This window comes from Pinus tabuliformis, chromosome X (assembly GCF_031772625.1).
Source record: "Pinus tabuliformis cultivar Carrire ecotype Pingquan chromosome X, CPIR1, whole genome shotgun sequence".
Classification (NCBI taxonomy): Eukaryota; Viridiplantae; Streptophyta; class Pinopsida; order Pinales; family Pinaceae; genus Pinus; species Pinus tabuliformis.
In genome coordinates this window covers 380,110,985-380,128,447 of record NC_142308.1, presented here as the reverse complement: position 1 = coordinate 380,128,447, position 17,463 = coordinate 380,110,985, and the positions used below count along the sequence as shown (strand labels likewise).

The following is a 17,463-nucleotide window of genomic DNA, read 5'->3' as shown; positions in this document are numbered from 1 at the left end:
AGGTGACAATGCTTTTACTGCCGAGACTCACCTTCAGAATTTCAGCCTCTGTATAAGCAAGTGTCGCCCATATTCCGACCATGAAGATGTGAAAATGAAGATTTTCGTTCTCACCTTATATGGAGATGCCTTAGAATGGTTTGCTGAGTTTCCTGATAACACTTTTGATTCTTTACAATCAATCATTGATGCCTTTGAAAATAAATATGGAGATAAGAGAAAGGTCAAAGTGAAGGTTGAAGTAAAGGAAACTAAAGAAACTGAAAATGATCTTATCAAGGAATTAACTCAAATGGTTAAGGATATACAACTGAATCAAACACAAAAACTTGAGAGTATGGAGGCTAACTAGACTCAACTCATCAAGAATATGGAACTTAATCAAGCAAAATTAATAGCTGATGACGCCAAAGAAATGAGTTCCATAGAAGCTAATCAGATCATTCTTCAGAATAATTTGTTGGCTATAGAAGAAAAACATGTTAAGGAAATAAAGATCATGGAAGTTAATCACTCTAGTCGGATAACCACCATGGAAGAAAATCATGAGCAAGAAATGAGGGCTATTCAAGTAAATCATAACAAAATGATAAAAGGACATGGAAACCAGTGAGATATCTCTTTAGAGTAGGTTGTTGGTTATAGAAGAAAAACATGCCATGCAAAATTATTTGATTACCATAGAGAAAAATCATGTCAAAGAAATCAACTCTATGCAAAATTGTTTGATGGCCATAAAAGAAGATAATGATAAAGTGATAAAGACTATGGAATTAAGTCATGCAAAGGAAATCGGTGCCATGAAGGTTGAACACTCTAACCAGATTGACGCCATCAGAATTGAAAAGACCACTATTCAGGATAAGCTGCAAATGATGAAAAAGTCATAGGGTCTGAGACTTCAGCTCAGACCAAAGCACAAAGGGTTTGTCACGACTCACAGATCTCCAAGTCCACTAAAGCAATTCCCATCTCATCGCGAGGTCACTTTTCCCATGAAGGACAAATTGACTAAGGTTACAAAGGAAGTTAAGAAAGACCAAGCTTATGTGTCACCATTAATAGAGTACATTCAAAATAAGATTGGTTATACTTCAGATCTTTCGTCCTAACATCTTCAAGATCAGGATAGGAAATCTATAGTGGTCTCAGTTTTGACATCTCAGTCCACCCAGAAGAAGAACAAAAGGCAGAAAAGAAGGAAGTAGTTTGATGCATCTGATAGCAGAGAGCAGCTCGATCTTCGGATAAGACAAAGTCCTACAATATGCATGATCGGGCGTGGCACATCCGAAAAACAACCCACCGATTTTCCAAAGAGCAGGCAAATGCTCAAGAATGATTTCATTAAACACATCTGATGCCATAGGGCATCCTTTGTATTGTATTTCTAACCCTACACCTTGTCATTTCAACATTTCATTTCTGTTTTTAGATTAGATTTACTTTTCATGTTAGTAGAATTGTTAATGGTTACAAAGCTTCTATTTTATGTACTTAATGTTATATGATGATTTTTGGATTATATTTGGATGGACGCTACTTATATGATTTTGTGTGTTGCCTGGGTGCAGATTCTGGATTCTCACATTCCTTCAGTGAAGCAACGTGTCCCCAAGTAGAGCCAGATGTTGACCACTCCGCGTCAACTACCCTATAGCAGTATACATTTTCGCAAGAAGATTCCATCATGATCTAACAATGAGATCATCCAAATTTCATCATCATTTTCAGTCATCATTCTGCAAAAGTTGTAAACCCACTCTGCTAGTTTTTAATGTAAATGATCCTAGTAAGACCATCTATGTATGTAACAATCTAGGTAATTCTATTTTTTTGGTGACGATTTCTATCCTAGGAGGTTTTTCGTCTCACCAATTCATGTGTGTTTCTAAACATAAATGATCGGCAAAGTTTTTCCCTCTAACCTCACCCCAAAGCTAGGGTGGATTTTGTCGTCAAGATCTTAGGTAAGTCCTAGTGTTCTAGTCGAGTTTTCTGTAAAATGATTTGGGAATAATTTTAGCTAATTGGCTAAATTATTTTATTACAAATCACTGGGTCTACTAGATCATATTTGAGTCACAGAATTGAGTGAATAATTGAGAGTCTATAACGAACAAGTGTTCCCTCTTTATGTATTAAAATGTAATATCTTGATGTAAAATATATCTTAGTGCATGGTCCCTCATATATAGACACCATGACTAAGTTATTTGAGGGTTGAAAAAAATTATTAATCTCTTCATGAGTCAATCGATTAAATTTTTTGGCAAAAATAAATTAAAATCCTAAGCCAAAAATTTAATTAATTTTAAGTCTTACGAAAAATTAATTCTCCAAAAGGTAAAATTCATGGGTCTCAAAGAAATTATTTTTTGGAGGTCCCCAACTAAGGGAATATTGAAAATTTCAAGAGATTTAGGACCCTTGGGCCTTGGTAGTTAAGTCAAAGTCAAATTTTGAAGAAATCAATTCAAAATAATTAATTTTGAGTTGATTAAAATTCAATTAAATGAAAAATTCGAATTTCCTCAAAAATAAAATAATTTTGATGGAAGAGATTAAAAGATAATTAAATATTTTTCAACGTTCGAGATTACTTTGACGGAGATCAAGCTAACTAGCAGTTGGAGAATTAATTTATAAATTAGAGGTTACTTGTCATTCAAATCATCCAATCATTGAATCATGTACTCGTTCTTGAAGCTCTCTTGTACTATATTTTGGAATAATACAAACGCAAGTCTTTGGGGTTTTATTTGATGGTGGTGTTCCTCTTCTACATCTTATGGTAATCTTGTTTTTAATATTTTGCTGGTTGTTATTTTAATGAATTATTGATTAAATAGCTCTTCTAGAGTAATCTATTGCATAAGTATCTTGCATAGGTTGCTAGATTTAGGATAATAATTTTAATTGGATTGAATTAGCAAGTATCTCCAATTCTTGAAAATTTTATTTTTATCTTATTTCTCTATTGATTTAACAATTTAACTTTAAGTATGCAGAAAACTTTCAGATTTAGAATCGAGCGTTTGGTGAAGTCCTCGACTGGATCAACTGACTCCCAAGGAAATAAGATCTGAAGAGGCTTCCAAATTTGATTCCCAGGCTTATTTTATGATTTCCTCTTGCAGGGTTTTCTAGGGTTTGTGCCTAAATTTAAATTAATTATCTTTTTTTATATATTTTTGTCTTAAATAGATAGATCTGGCTTGGAAGAGCATAAATCTTCAGATCTGGGAGTGGAGTTGGGCTCATACTCCTCAGATTTGATAGATTTGTATTTTATTTGTACAGATCTAAAGTCTTTGTAAAATAATTTTTAGTTTCTAACATTTGCGTTTTGGGTTTTTATTTTTATTTTTTGTACATTCGGCATTTGGGTTTTGTTTTTTTTTTATCTTTTACATGTGTGAGATTGTTCAAGAAGATTTCATGAAATTTGAGATGGATCTAGGCCCTGGAGGTTAAAATCCGGTCTCAAATCTTGGTTGGCAGAGATAAATAATTCAGATCATTCAATTAAGAGAGTTTAACATTTGGAATTGAATGCAACCAACTAAAATCAATATTGACAACTATTGGTTGCTCTCTAAATGAAATCCACACAACCCAATAGAGATTTCCTTATACTATTCTCCCCTTTGATGATGGGCTTAAATATCTAGGCTTTAGACTCAAGCCTATCAAGTACAAGATTGCTGACTGGGTTTGGCTTGTGGCAAAGATCGAAAGGCGTTTGAATATCTGGCATCATAGATGGCTATCCAGGGCTGACAGACTCGTTCTCATCAAATCAGTTTTGGAAGCTACTCCGGTGTATTGGATGTCTCTGGCTTGGATTTCGAGGGGCATATTACATAGAATACAACAGTTGTGTAGTAGATTCTTGTGGAAGGGAAAACAAGAAGGACACACTTTTGCATGGGTCAGATGGGACATTATTGCTCTTCCAAAGAAATGGGGTGGATGGGGCATGAAAAACTTAGAAGCTTTTGCTAGTGCTTTAGCAGCCAAAATGGGGTGGAATGTTCTTATTTTCAGGAACCTTTGGTCAAAGGTGGTCACTCAGAAGTACATCTCCCCACTCCATACTTTTGATTGGATTAGGCAACCAACTTGGAACAGATCAAATATATCTATGGTTTGGAGGGCGATACTCAACTCACTTGCATATATCTGAGATGGATTAACCTGAAGGATTGGGAATGGCAACTTGGTTTGCATTGGGTTGGACCCAATGTTGGGTTGTGTTATATTCTTTCCACGTAGTTAACAGGGGGTTTGAGGGGCACCCATAACCCCACTTTATGGGGTCCGGGCAGTGCCCCAGAAAATTTTGGTTTTGGACCCTATGTTAGGTTGGGTGGACCTACGTATGGTTTTGTGCATGATTTTCGCACATGTTTTTTTTGGACGCAATGGTTTTCGGTCCATGGTATTGGACGCGATGGTTTTCGGTCCATGGTATTGGATGCTTCGGCATGTATAAATATGTATTATAACATTGAAAGGAACATAATGAAAAATCAAGTTGGTAGTCCTTGTTTTGGGATCCAGGGGAAAATCTTTGTGTATATGTGTTTTATGTGTTATAATCTCGCATTGTTTATTTTCTGTGTTATAGAATTCGTATGCAGGTAATTTCTATACGGGGTTAAAACCTACATTTAGCAGCGAAAATGGGGGTGGAATGTTCTTACTTTCAGGAACCTTTGGTCAAAGGTGGTCACTTAGAAGTACATCTCCCCACTCCATACTCTTGATTGGATTAGGCAACCAACTTGGAACAGATCAAATATATCTATGGTTTGGAGGGCGGTACTCAACTCACTTGCATATATCTGAGATGGATTAACCTGGAGGATTGGGAATGGCAACTTGGTTCGCATTGGGTTGGACCCCTGGTTTGGATGTGGGAATGCTTATCAGTTACCACAGGAATTACTACACTTCCTCACTAATGTTGGTATCACTAGTCTTGCCCATATTGTTGACCAGGACAATTCTACTATTTTCAACCAAGCCTGGAAATCTGCAGATCAGTTGGGTATTCCTCCTATCTGGAAAAATAATTGGCAATCATATCTTAATTCTCTTATTGAATCTCATGTTCAAATCACTGAGGGGGAGGATGAGCTAAATTGGGCACACTCACAGGGTAAATACTCCCTTAAGCATGGTTACCTCTTTATTTACTCTGGTCATAAACCCCCTGTATCTAATTGGTGGTGGAATGTACTCTGGAAATTGAAGGCGCCACCTAAAGCTAAGCTTTTTATGTGGTGCATCCTTCGCAACAAAGCACCCACAAGGGATAATCACCAAAAGCGAACTTATCATGGACCAACCTGGTGTATACTCTGCAAACAAGCATTAGAATCTATTGATCATCTTTTTATTACATGTCCTATTACTACTGCATTTTGGCACGAGGTACTCACAAACCTACAACTTCAATATAGATGGCAAGGTGCAAATATTTTGGAAGCATGGCAATTGTGGTGGTCAGCAGCTCACACTACTAGGATTCAAAACCTTCCCATTTTGATATGCTGGAGTATTTGGCTTCAAAGCAACAAACTCATATTCTCTGGTATTTTACCTCACTGGCCTCATGTCATAGCACACCTCATCTCTACTTATCACAGTATCCCGGAGGAAGACTGCCCCCACACTGTTTGTAATATATCAATTGAGATTATTGATAAAGATTATTCATGGGCATATTTTGATGGTTCAGCACAACTACATGGTTGTGGTGGGGGTATCTTACTACACATCACAAATAATCATTTCTATAAGATACAGATGGGACTAGGGGATGGGACAAATAATTTTGTTGAACTCATTACACTCCGTCATTTATTATATTTTGCACTTGAGAAGGGATGTCGTCGCATTCAGATTTTTGGTGACTCCAAACTTATCATAAACTGGTTTAATCAACAATCTGCATGTCACGTACACACACTCCGAATATATTGGATGAGACTATGATGCTGAAATCTCAATTTGATTATATCTCTTGTCATCATATATACAAGGAACGCAATCAAGTTTCTGACGGACTATCCAAGGATGCCACGCACTAGCCACGGGGGCTCTGGATGATCTAGGAACAAACTGAACAAGACTTCTACGGATATTATCATCGACCATATGAGGACCTACAGCTGAATGGGGCTGACAGACCCTGATATTTGATTTACATGACATATGATGTATTTAAAATTTTGCGCTGTATATTTATGTTCATATTTATTTGAGAAACATATCATATGTAAATATTAACAGTCTCCCAACTTGGGATAGTTTTATTTTTGATAGCACAATGCAGACAGTGGCATGACCACACATACAATATATGCTTCTAGCACCTACAACATGTAATTTTCAACTCATTAATGAAAATTATGCTTTTTCCTTGGGGAAAAAAAGAGAGTTTAACATTCAAATCTGAGATTTGACAGTTTTCCAAGATCGATTCTAAGGCAAAATTTTCAGATCTAAAAGTGGCGTTTTATTATCTGCCAGGGGTTATATATATATATATATATATATATATATATATATATATATATTTTAAATTTTCCTGGAACCTCGAAGAGCTTTTGAAGCCCTTGTTGCCTCCTTGTTTTCCCTTACCCTTTGCCTGCATTTTCTCCCTGCTCACGTCTTCCTTCGTGGCCTACTCTCATTCCTGACCGCTTTCCTAACCCTATCCTCCTAGCTCGCTCCCATCTCCCGAGCTCCCTTCCACTGCAGCTCCCTCAACTCTGGCTCATCCCTTGCGTTCCCTGCCATTCCTCTCCGCGTTCCTTCAGCCTTCAGTCCATCTGCGCTGCCATCTCCTCGTCGTGTCTTCCCCTCTCCTTGCTCTCATTCCCTGCGTCTTCCATTCTCCCTTCCTTTTTCCCTTCGCTTCCTTTCCCGTCCCGCTCCTCCCTCTCATCTTTGCCTAATCACAAAAACAAAAAGAATCAAACTTTAAATTTTTGTTACGTTTTGACCCTTTGAATTTGTTTTTTAAATTTCTTCTTTAGACATTAATAACATTAGAATTTTTATCATAGTTTTTTTTATAACATTTAAAAATATAAAAATAAATTTTTCTAATTTTTTATGACAACATTTTTGAAAATCAATTTTTGGGTTTTCTTTTAAGATAGAGGTTTCGGGACATTTAATTGTTTGAAGTCTTTACCCTTGAGAAAAAATTTGATTGTGGGAAAGTTCTTATAGTCAAATTAACTTAAAATTTTAAATTATCTCTATGTTTGACTATAAGAGGAAAAATATTTTTTTTTGGGTTTGGGTTACTTAAGAAAATCATTTTAATTCCAAAACTACTTGAAGAAGTGTTTATTTAATTAGCATCTAAATTTCACATGTTTTTCCTGGTAATTAATTACTGAAATTTAAGTGCTTAGGCCTTCACTTATTTACGCACTTCAACTATGTTTCATGATCATTGGCATTGGGTTTTAGTTTTTGATGCTTGATATCTGTTGAGATCGCTCATTGTTTAAAAGGAAAATTAATTCTAAGTGTGGATTTATTTACTTGAATTATTGGATGTTTCTTGCATATTTAGTTTTGAGAATTTTTCAAGGAATTATGATCAACATTTTTATTGAGTACTCTATGGTGGACTTGTGGAAAATTATATATCTTTCGGTTCTTAAAATTAAGTATTTTTGAGCATCTGCATAATCGGTATTGAGAAAATCATTGGCATTACCTAGGAAGAATCCTAAGGAGAGTGTTGAGCTTGAAGAATTGTCATTGAAAATAGATTGGATAAATGATTTAATTCTCTAATCCTCTTAACATTAATATCATTGGTTTATCGCATATCAATGATCTTTCTTTAAGTGGCGTTATTTACTTGAACGATTACATCTTTGGCATCTTTGTATCCTATTTACATTCGTCTTGTGTAAGATTGTCTTCATTAAGTACTCTTGTCCTAAGACTAATCAATACTAAGTACTTGAGCCTTAAATGATTTTACCTCAAGACTACTTATTCATCCCTTTGCTAAACGCATCTTGCATCTCTTTCCATCATAATAACATTTTCCTTAGCAACAATTATCGATAGAGTACTTGTCTTAAATTATTTAGCAAGATAGTTGACTCCATAAGGCACTAGTATAAATCATCTAAATTTAGTCTAATCTTTTAAAATCTTGCTTAATCTAAAAACGAGTATTTGGTCGTATAACTGTGTCTCCTGGATTGGTTGGTTCCCAACTAGTCCTTCTTCCATCATTTCCATAGGGTCTACCCCCTTAGACTGTTGTTGGGAGACAACTTAAATGGAGAGATTGGGGATCAGGGTGACAACCTCCGATCTGAGTTGTTGTCGCGGTGCCTAGTCATTCTGTGTGACAACAAACATGAACGCATCCAATTTTCTAAATCAAGGTTGACCAAGAATTATGTCAACCTCTATGTCATACATTTTTACAACACGAAATTGAGATATGTACTCATAATGATCTACTGTTATTTGTAAATCATTAATTTCAGTTTTTTTTTCCAAAAACATTTGTTGTTTCGTCTACTTCGGCATCTGAAATTAACAATTGATTCGGCAAATTAATATTTATGTAATTTTTGTCGTTGCTTGTAGTAATAGAGATATTAACTATTTTCCCTTGGATAGTCCCCCTTAATGTAATTAACTCGTAATGTGTAATTAAAATACCCTTATAGGAAAATCGTTCTTCTTTTATTTTCGAATTAGGCTCCATTCTTCCTTCTATTAAATTTACTGTAATATCTTAAGTAAAACTTCTTTCCCCTTTTTATTCCCTTATAAATTGATACTTTGTAACTTAATACTTTAATATTTTAATAATAAACAATGAACCCCTTCTTTTAATTTGAATTGGACTTGGACTTTCAATTTCAATGACTTGACTTTTTATAATTCTCTTCATAATCCACTTCTTTAAAATTTCTTTATATGAATTTTCTTTTTTCTTTTTTTTTTTCTGTTATAACTTCACAATGTCTCCCTTGGTGATCCTTAATACCTTTATAATAATACCTTTTTTTTTAACTTCAAAATTCCTTAATTGCTTCACTCAGTGTTGCAGGAATCGCCCCCCCCCCGGAGGATCCAAACCCGGAAACGCGGTTCGGAGCGAACCGTCCCGGAATCCATTGCTGAAGCGCGATTCTGAACAGAAGGTGGCGCGGTTCCGGTTTTTTAAGGCGATTCCTGCCTTTTTGGTTGCGGCCCCCCCGGATCCGCGGTTCGGTGGGCGGTTCGGGCACGGGGTGGCGCCCCGCTTCCGGCCCGGAACCGCACGGATCCCGCACGCCACCCGGGCGCTTCCGGAAGCAACCCCGCGCAATGCAGTTTTTTAATTGATTTTTTTTTAATTTGTTTTAACTTGTGTCTAGACTAGCATGAGGGGGTGGGTTAGGTTAGTTTAGGGTGAGTCTAGGGTGACTTTAGAAAAGAATAAAGCCCCCATTCTCTTCTCATTTTCTCACTTTGAGTTTATGAGAGTTGGAGAAGAGAAGAGAGGAGAGGAGAAGAGAAGAGAGGAAAGGAGAGGAGAAGAGAGGAGAGCTTGGAGGAGTGAAGAAGGAGGAGCTAGGAGAAGGAGGAGGAGCTAGGAGAAGGAGGAGGAGCTTGGAGCAAGAGCTTGGAGGACTTCATCTACAAGAGCTAAAGAGGTAAGTTCAAACCCCAAACTCCCTTGTTTTTTTGAAAAAAAAATTGTATTTTTCTCCTCCCTCTCCTACTCTTTCCCATTGTTTCTACTTGCTCCTTTATTTACAGGTTGTCCACCACCTATATCCATATTCCAAGATGGTGTTCTTTTGGCTTCTATGTATCATTCCACTCTTGGTTTTAATGATGGCAAGGGTGAGGAATAGAGGGGAAGAGGAAGGGGATGAACTTGGTCCTAATAGTAGTGACCCAATGTATGATGAGGAGGAAGGGTTTGAAGAGGAAGGGGATGAACTTGAAGAGGACACTGAAGCACAAGATGGGAAAGGTACATCAAATCCCTTGTGGACCTTTGTGACCAAACTTGAAGGGGGAAAGGGTGGTGGATCTTACAAATGGATGTGCCCTCATGGTTGTCATGGAGGAAAACCATATACGGGTTCATATACCCGTCTGAGGAGGCATCTTTGTGGGGTGCTAGACAGTGATGAAAGAAAGGGTTCCGTGGGGGTAAACATTTGCCCAAACATTTCAAGTGAACAAAGACAAAAATACATCAAATTAGAGATGGCTGCACAAGGAAAAAACAAGAAACAAAAAACTCATTCTGAATCAAGTGCAACCTCTAAATTTGGTAGTTGCCCATCTCCTCATGGTACTTTTGCAACCTCTGGAGGTAGAAAAACAATAGGGGATTTCCTTAATGTTACTGGGAGGGATGATGTGGATGGAAAGATAGTCCGTTTTCTTTGTGCTTGCGGTGTACCATTCAATGTGCTTCGCTCTCCCTATTGGCAAGACATGGTAAAGGCCATCAATGAAGCCCCAAAAGGATACAAGGCCCCCAACTATGAGAAAGCTAGAACAGTGTTATTAGAAAGAGAAAAAGCTAAGGTTCAAAGAGCTTTGACACGTTTTACACATGAGTGGGTGGATTATGGGGTATCCATTGTATCAGATGGGTGGACAAATATTAGAAACCAACATTTGATAAATGTTCTTGGTGTTTCTTCTAGTGGTGCAGTATTTATTGCATCTCATGACTCCTCCTCCATCAGTGCAACTGCACAAAACATTGCAGATCTCCTATTGAAATCAATCAAAGATGTTGGTCCGAATAATGTGATTCAAGTGATCACAGATAATGCAGCAAATTGTAAGTTAGCAGGAAAAATTATTGAGCGTACTCATCCACACATCTTTTGGTCTGGGTGCCTGGTTCACACATTGAACCTTTTGATGCATGATATTGTGAAACACAAAGATTGTGGGTGGATTGCTGAGGTTTACAGGAAAGGGAAGCAGCTCATTAAATTCATCACAGGGCATACAAGGGTAAACTACTTCTATGGCACTTACTCCAAGTTGCAATTGCTTAAAATTGCAAAGACAAGATTTGCTAGTTATTACCTCACCTTTAGGCGGCTAGTGAGGGTGAGACAAGCTTTAACTAATCTGGTGTGTGCTGAAACATGGGATGAAATTAACAATGACACAGATGGTGCTAATGAAGTCAAGGACATTGTTCTTGACAGTTACTTTTGGTCACAGGTTAAATATGTTTTGCAATTCACCAAACCAATTTATTACATGATCAAGTTTGCAGATTCAGATCGACCAGTAATTGGGGAGGTGTATGAGCAAATGGATAGCATGTTGGGGCAGATTAAAGACATTGTTGAGCCTAGAGATACCACCTTGTACAAATATATTCGTGAAGAGGTGGTAAAACGATGGGATAGCCTAAATGTTCCATTGCATGCATTAGCATATGTTTTGACACCTAAATACTATCATCCATCATGGCTTTCAAAACCAGCACCTGGGGGGGGAGTCAGGAGAAGACCACACCAAGATAAAGAGGTTCACGAAAAATATATGGCTGCATTGAGTAGATTAATCCCTGATGAGGAGGAGGCTGCATTGGTACGGAGACACGTGAGCAACTATACGAGCAGCACTGGTCCATTTTCGAGCATGCATGCAATTCAAGATCGAGAGAATTTTTCTGCTCTTGAGTGGTGGAACATGCATGGAGGGCCTACTCCACTTCTACAGAGTTTGGCATTGCGGGTGCTATCACAGGTGGTAAACACTTCTTCTGCAGAGAGGTGTTGGAGCTCTTATTCTTTCATCCACAGTGTTAAAAGGAACAGGTTGAATTTAGACCGGGCAGAGAGCTTGGTTTATGTTCATTACAACTTGCGATTGTTGTCCCATTACTGTGAAGATGCAAAGTCTAATAAAGACTTGTTGACTTGGGACAAGAATCCAGAGGAGCCCAATTTGGAGGATGGAGTGTTGCGACTAGAGCAATTAGAGGATTCTCTTATCCAGGTATGTCCATTGTGGTATGAATTTTCCAATTTTCCCTTATAAAGAATTCATGTTTTTAATTTTTTTGTTAACTAGTGTTTTTTGTTTGCATGAATTTTTTGAGCGATTCTAGGATGATGACACGGGTGTTGATATGCCACCACCCCCACCCCCATCTGGTCCCTTGGTTTCTACTAGAGGAGGTTCTTCTTCATCAGTTCCAGTGCCACGAATTACACAGGGACCATCTTCTTCATTGCCACCACGTGGAGGCCCGCCATCACGTTCTATTCGTGGTGGAAGGAGGAGAGATTAGTAGATATATTCACAATCTACTTCTTTTTGTCATAGATTACTCATTAGACTTGTAGACTTGTGAATTTGAATTTTGAACCTTTTTGGCTTGGCGGTGACCAAGTGACATATTTTGTAAACATTATTATTTGAATTTTGGACATGACAAATGTTGACAGTTGCTCACTTGCTAGATAAATCATAATATGCTCTATGTTTTATGTTTTATAATATGCTTAAATGTTTTATGTTTTATAATATGCTTCAAAATTTGATGTATGTTTGTAATAGCTAGAATATAGATGATTGTTGTACATACTAGTAACTACAATGGAATCATGGATGCCATATCTATCTTGATTTATGCAAAAATATGCATGTTTTCATGTCTTCTACAATTAATTTGGTATTTGGGATGTTTGTTTTGAGTATAAATGCAAAAAAATATAAAAAAATATATATATATAGCAGACGCTTCCGCGGACGCTTCGCTCCCTAGATTTTTGGAAAATGACGCTTCCGCGCTCCGCGCTTCCGCTTCGCGCTTCCGCTTCGCTCCCGCTTCGTGCAACACTGGCTTCACTTCCAATTGATTTTTTGTAATATGAGCTTAATTAAGATTTTTTTTTTTAAATAATAGACTTGTATACTTTAAACCAAAATTAGCTACATATAAATTATTCTGGTTTTATGAACCATCGTTAGTTTCTTCCACAATCATGTTTTAATTGGTGCTTCCCCTTTCGTAGCAGAAGTTTACAAATCCCCTATTCATATTTGAACGAAATGGGACAAGAGTTTCAAATTTGTATGATGCTTGACTAGTCGTGGCCTTCTAGTAAATACGAGTGGCATTGGTGCGATTCCCAAATAGTGTGTCGCTTAATAGCCCAAAAATGTAACTTTCTTTTCAATTTTTCTCTGTGAAACGAAATTTACATAGAATCGATTCCAGTATGTAATATATGTTCAACACGCAATTTAAAATATACTCGGCACCATAGTTGGGTATTTCAAATTGCATAGACCAAATTATAAATTTGGAAGGGTTTGGTGGGTACGACAATGGGACGGATAACACAGGTGGCGGTGGCAGTTGATCGTTCTTGGTTAGTGGCAGGGCCACAAGTAAGTCGCGGCAGCTTGCGGCTGGGTCTGGAATGGAGGCTATGGCAAGCGGCCACAAGAAGCTTGGGAGCAATGCTGGAGGTAGGGGTTTGTCAGGCGGTTGTGTGGTTGTCAATAGACAGGGGATTAGCAGCTGAAATAGTGGTCAGCGGACAGGAGTTGGCGGATCGACCTCCTTGGATGGCAGCAGCGGATGACGAGCTACTGTGAATGACGGTTTGTCAGCAACGGTGGTAAGAAGAGGCAAACGGAGGAGGCCGCTACGCTTAGGACAACGACGATGTCAGTGCTGTGTCGAGGAAGTCGTGGTGTTTGGATGCGGCGTCAGTGTTGTGTTGGGGCAGTGCACAACTGCTGTAACCGGGTTTTTATGTTTTTGTATTTGTTTTTATTGTTATTTTTTATATAATATTTTTTTTAATATATATAACCCTTTTTTTAGGAGTTGTCTATAATGCGACTTTTTGGAGATTCCGGTGACGGAATCCGGCGGAAGAAATTGAGGTTAAATCTTGATTTGTTGCAGTTAAAATGGTTTTTTAACTGCATATTTGGATTCAGCACCCTGAAAAACCCCTGGGACGCTTTCATTGTGCAGAAACTAGCTATCAAACTTGCGATTCCAATAAATTCTTGCCGGATTTCGACCGGGAAAACCCGCCGGAAAGGCTTTCAAAAAGTCGCGTTATAGACAACTGCCTTTTTTTATATATAATTTTTTTTTCAATATTTGACTCTTTTTTAAAATATTTTTTAATCTCCTTTTTATAAATATTTTGACTTTTTATTTTTTCCAATGTAACGAACAACATTCATATACTCAGAGGAATGCTCTGACAGCACTGTAACGAACAAGATTCATATACTTGCAATAATCTTCAGAATACTTCGAAGACAAAGACATCCATTGTAAGACAAGTAATTGTATATTGAATATTATAAAAGAATTGATGAGATACAAGTGAGATGATGAGATTACAACTGAGGGTCCTAAATATATACCCAGGCAGGGACCCTTTCACGAATGGCTGTGTCTTTAAAGACATGACTCTTCATTACTAACTAACTATTAGTTAAATAATTATTATTATATTTATATTTGCATTTTCTTCATATATTGACAAATATGAATTCTCTTCATGGTTTCCAATGAAAAATACCGATTGTTGCTATTCAAATTTTCAACAGAAAAAGCATAGAAGAATTGATCCACAAAAAATGCATTGGAAAATAAAATTTACATTAAAATGGCATAATGAGCTCATAGTTCCAAAACCACCTATTTGGGTAGAGGGTTTAGCCTTAATATCAGTCACGCTAAGAATAGCATTAACACTAATTTCAAAAGATGCTGGAGTAAGATGAGCACTGATGGTGTTTGAGGTCTCTACAGTCTGCATAACTTGTTGCAATCTGCCTTTAGCCCTGCAGTCTATTTTGTATGTGCATGTAATGATTTCACTGTCTTGACGATGGTTTCTTCCTTTATCCAGCACAAATGAAATGAAATTATAATAATCTCCATTAAAGACCAAAATAGGTCAATGAGGCGTGAAAGAATAGCAATCAATTGCAACGACACAAGGACCAAGTAATGCACTTCCTAGTTAACTAATCAAACTAAAGTATATAGAAGATAGCATGACAAGGAAACCTTGAAAGGGAGCCCTAGAAACAATGAGGCTGAGAGAGAACCTGAAGAAGGAAATCCTGCACAATTTTCTAAAAAAAATTCCGCAGAAATAGGTAAAGCAGACAAGCCGCAGTAAATGATGAATTCTACAATACAATGAGTTTTGTCACTTCCAATTTTGAATTTTCTGTGCTGATGTTTGCTTTCAAGTACATGCGGATGAAATGAGAGGCTGTACAATCAAACACAAAAGTTTGACAAGACCCAAAATAAGAATGCTTTGTGATGGACCTTATTACCGCCATCAAGAAAACAACTTCTAACCACTAAAAAGACTCTGGATCCTCTTATGTATATGGTAAATACTAGAAACATGCATGTGCTGACAAGCTCCCTCCTCTGTCTCTGAATTTTTCCAACTTTCCTTGGTCAATGTATATGTTCTTGTTGATAACAGATATAATCCACTTCATAAGGCTATTTCAGATTCTGAGTTCTTCTTGACCTTGTCGTAGACATCTTCTATATTCATGAGATACTTCCATTTTAAATGAAGACCCCTGTATAATTTAACTGAAAATTCTGTTGTGTCCTCCAGCTCCTATGATGGTTCATTATTTATGGCCTTAGTTTCTTTTTCCTTTTTGTGAATTATTACCTTCTTATTCTTTTTTTGTAAATTCTCCAAATTCGCATATTCAAAATAAATAATCAGATTAATAGTTTTAAAATATAGGTTATTACAGGGACTGGTGGTTTGTGTTATTGAAACAGAAGATACTATGCATGGCACATGCGAAAGGGCAGCTTGGCTCACCAAATGTCTGTGTTTATTGTAGCTTCACCAGAACAGAGCAGCTTTTCAACGCATTTCACATCTCCAGGATCCAAATATCTTTTCCATGAGGCACATAAGTCAGAGTTCATGGGAGATCAAATGGAATGCAAATTCTCATAGAAGGCCTTGATCAGAGGATTTCTATTCATGGAGGTGATTCTGTAATTTGTTCAACGTGTTATTTTTCATTTATATGATGATTTGCATACAATTTCAGGAGTGTTACATATTCCTGACGAATGAGTTGGAAACTTCAACTTGGAACTACTGTCAAGCTGCTGAAGTTCATTTTCAGCACTTTTGATAACCTTGGAGACCATTTTTAGTTTACAGTTACAATTCAACAGTTTGTTCTATTGTGAATCAAATTATTTAACCCAAGGAGATCTTTACTTTGGTCAATAATTGGAATGTTGCAGCAGTAGAAATTCATTAGCTTGGAATATAGACACGATTTCCAGGTTGATGCTATTATAATCGCATTCGTCAATCTATACTGTTTGTAATTGTAAAATATTGTTGTTGATATTCTGGAAATGTGCTTTCAAATAATAATATATGCTACAAACGAATTTGTCTTGATCTGCTTTCCTGAACGTACTGTGCAGTGGGCAATGGATCTCACTTGAAATGTGATGTGCATATATTCTTTGATCCTTCAATATATGGTCTGCAAATTGTATTCCTTTGACATGAAACCTTCTATCTTTATTATGTAGCCATCTATTTCTGATCCTATGTCATCCAAGAATGGACTCTAGTTTTTAATCTTGAGATTTTCTTAGTATAGCATGTACACCATTTGACAAAAACATTCCACTTACGTAATTATGGATAAAGGAATAGAATTATTTGATAAAATTAAAATTAGTTTAAGGGGAAAAGTCTTTTCAAGAGATGAGTCAGAGATCACTTCAGAAAAAACCTTTTTATTTATTTTATGTATGTCTGTTTATTTTTATAACCTAGTGGTTAGGATCAGTGTTGATAATATCGCGGAAATATCGGCGATATTCGGAAATATCGCGATATTTTCGGCGAGCCGAAATATCGCTGACAAAATATCGCACTACCATCAAAAAAATCGCCCAATGACAGGCAAAAATTTCCGCGCGGCCTATAAAAATGAGATTTTGGTTTTTTTTCATATCATTTTCATTTCTGATTGCTGGAGAAGGAATGTGGTTGCTGCCAAGGAGGGTTTGAGCGTTCCATAGCTATGATCGCCACCAACAACGAAGATTTCATTGATCTAACCTGCAAGAATAGTGAGACAATCTCATTTCTTCCCTACAATCATTTTGCTTGATATTTGTTTTCCATTTCAAAAGATTTTTATGCCCATGACCAAATGCAAGGGTTTTAACTAAATGTATCATCCTCATACATATAGCGATGAAGATCACTTTCCTTCCATAGTCTTAAATTGATTTCAGCAACAATTCCCTGTTTAAGAGATGATGAAATGAGTTTTGCAATTTGTGATTTTAATTTTATAGATTCATTAGTAAGTGCTGGCATACGTAGTGATGAAGAATCTACACCCCAAAAC

At 36.9% G+C, this 17,463-nt stretch overlaps 1 protein-coding gene across 3 annotated transcripts in view; it reads left to right on the top strand.

Moving 5' to 3' along the window:
• Window positions 1-16,493, top strand: part of LOC149140123 (uncharacterized) — a 184,420-nt gene extending 167,927 nt beyond the window's left edge. Inside the window, exon 6 of one of the 3 annotated variants that reach the window (XM_089448854.1) lies at window positions 15,848-16,493. In XM_089448854.1, coding sequence (XP_089304980.1) covers window positions 15,848-15,979 — 132 coding nt within the window. In that variant the 3' untranslated portion in view covers window positions 15,980-16,493. Of the gene's footprint in view, window positions 1-1,574; window positions 1,957-15,847 lie in introns of those variants that run through there. The other 2 variants (XM_089448855.1, XM_089448857.1) reach the window with 2 other exon arrangements.
• The last annotated feature ends 970 nt before the right edge of the window (window positions 16,494-17,463 follow it).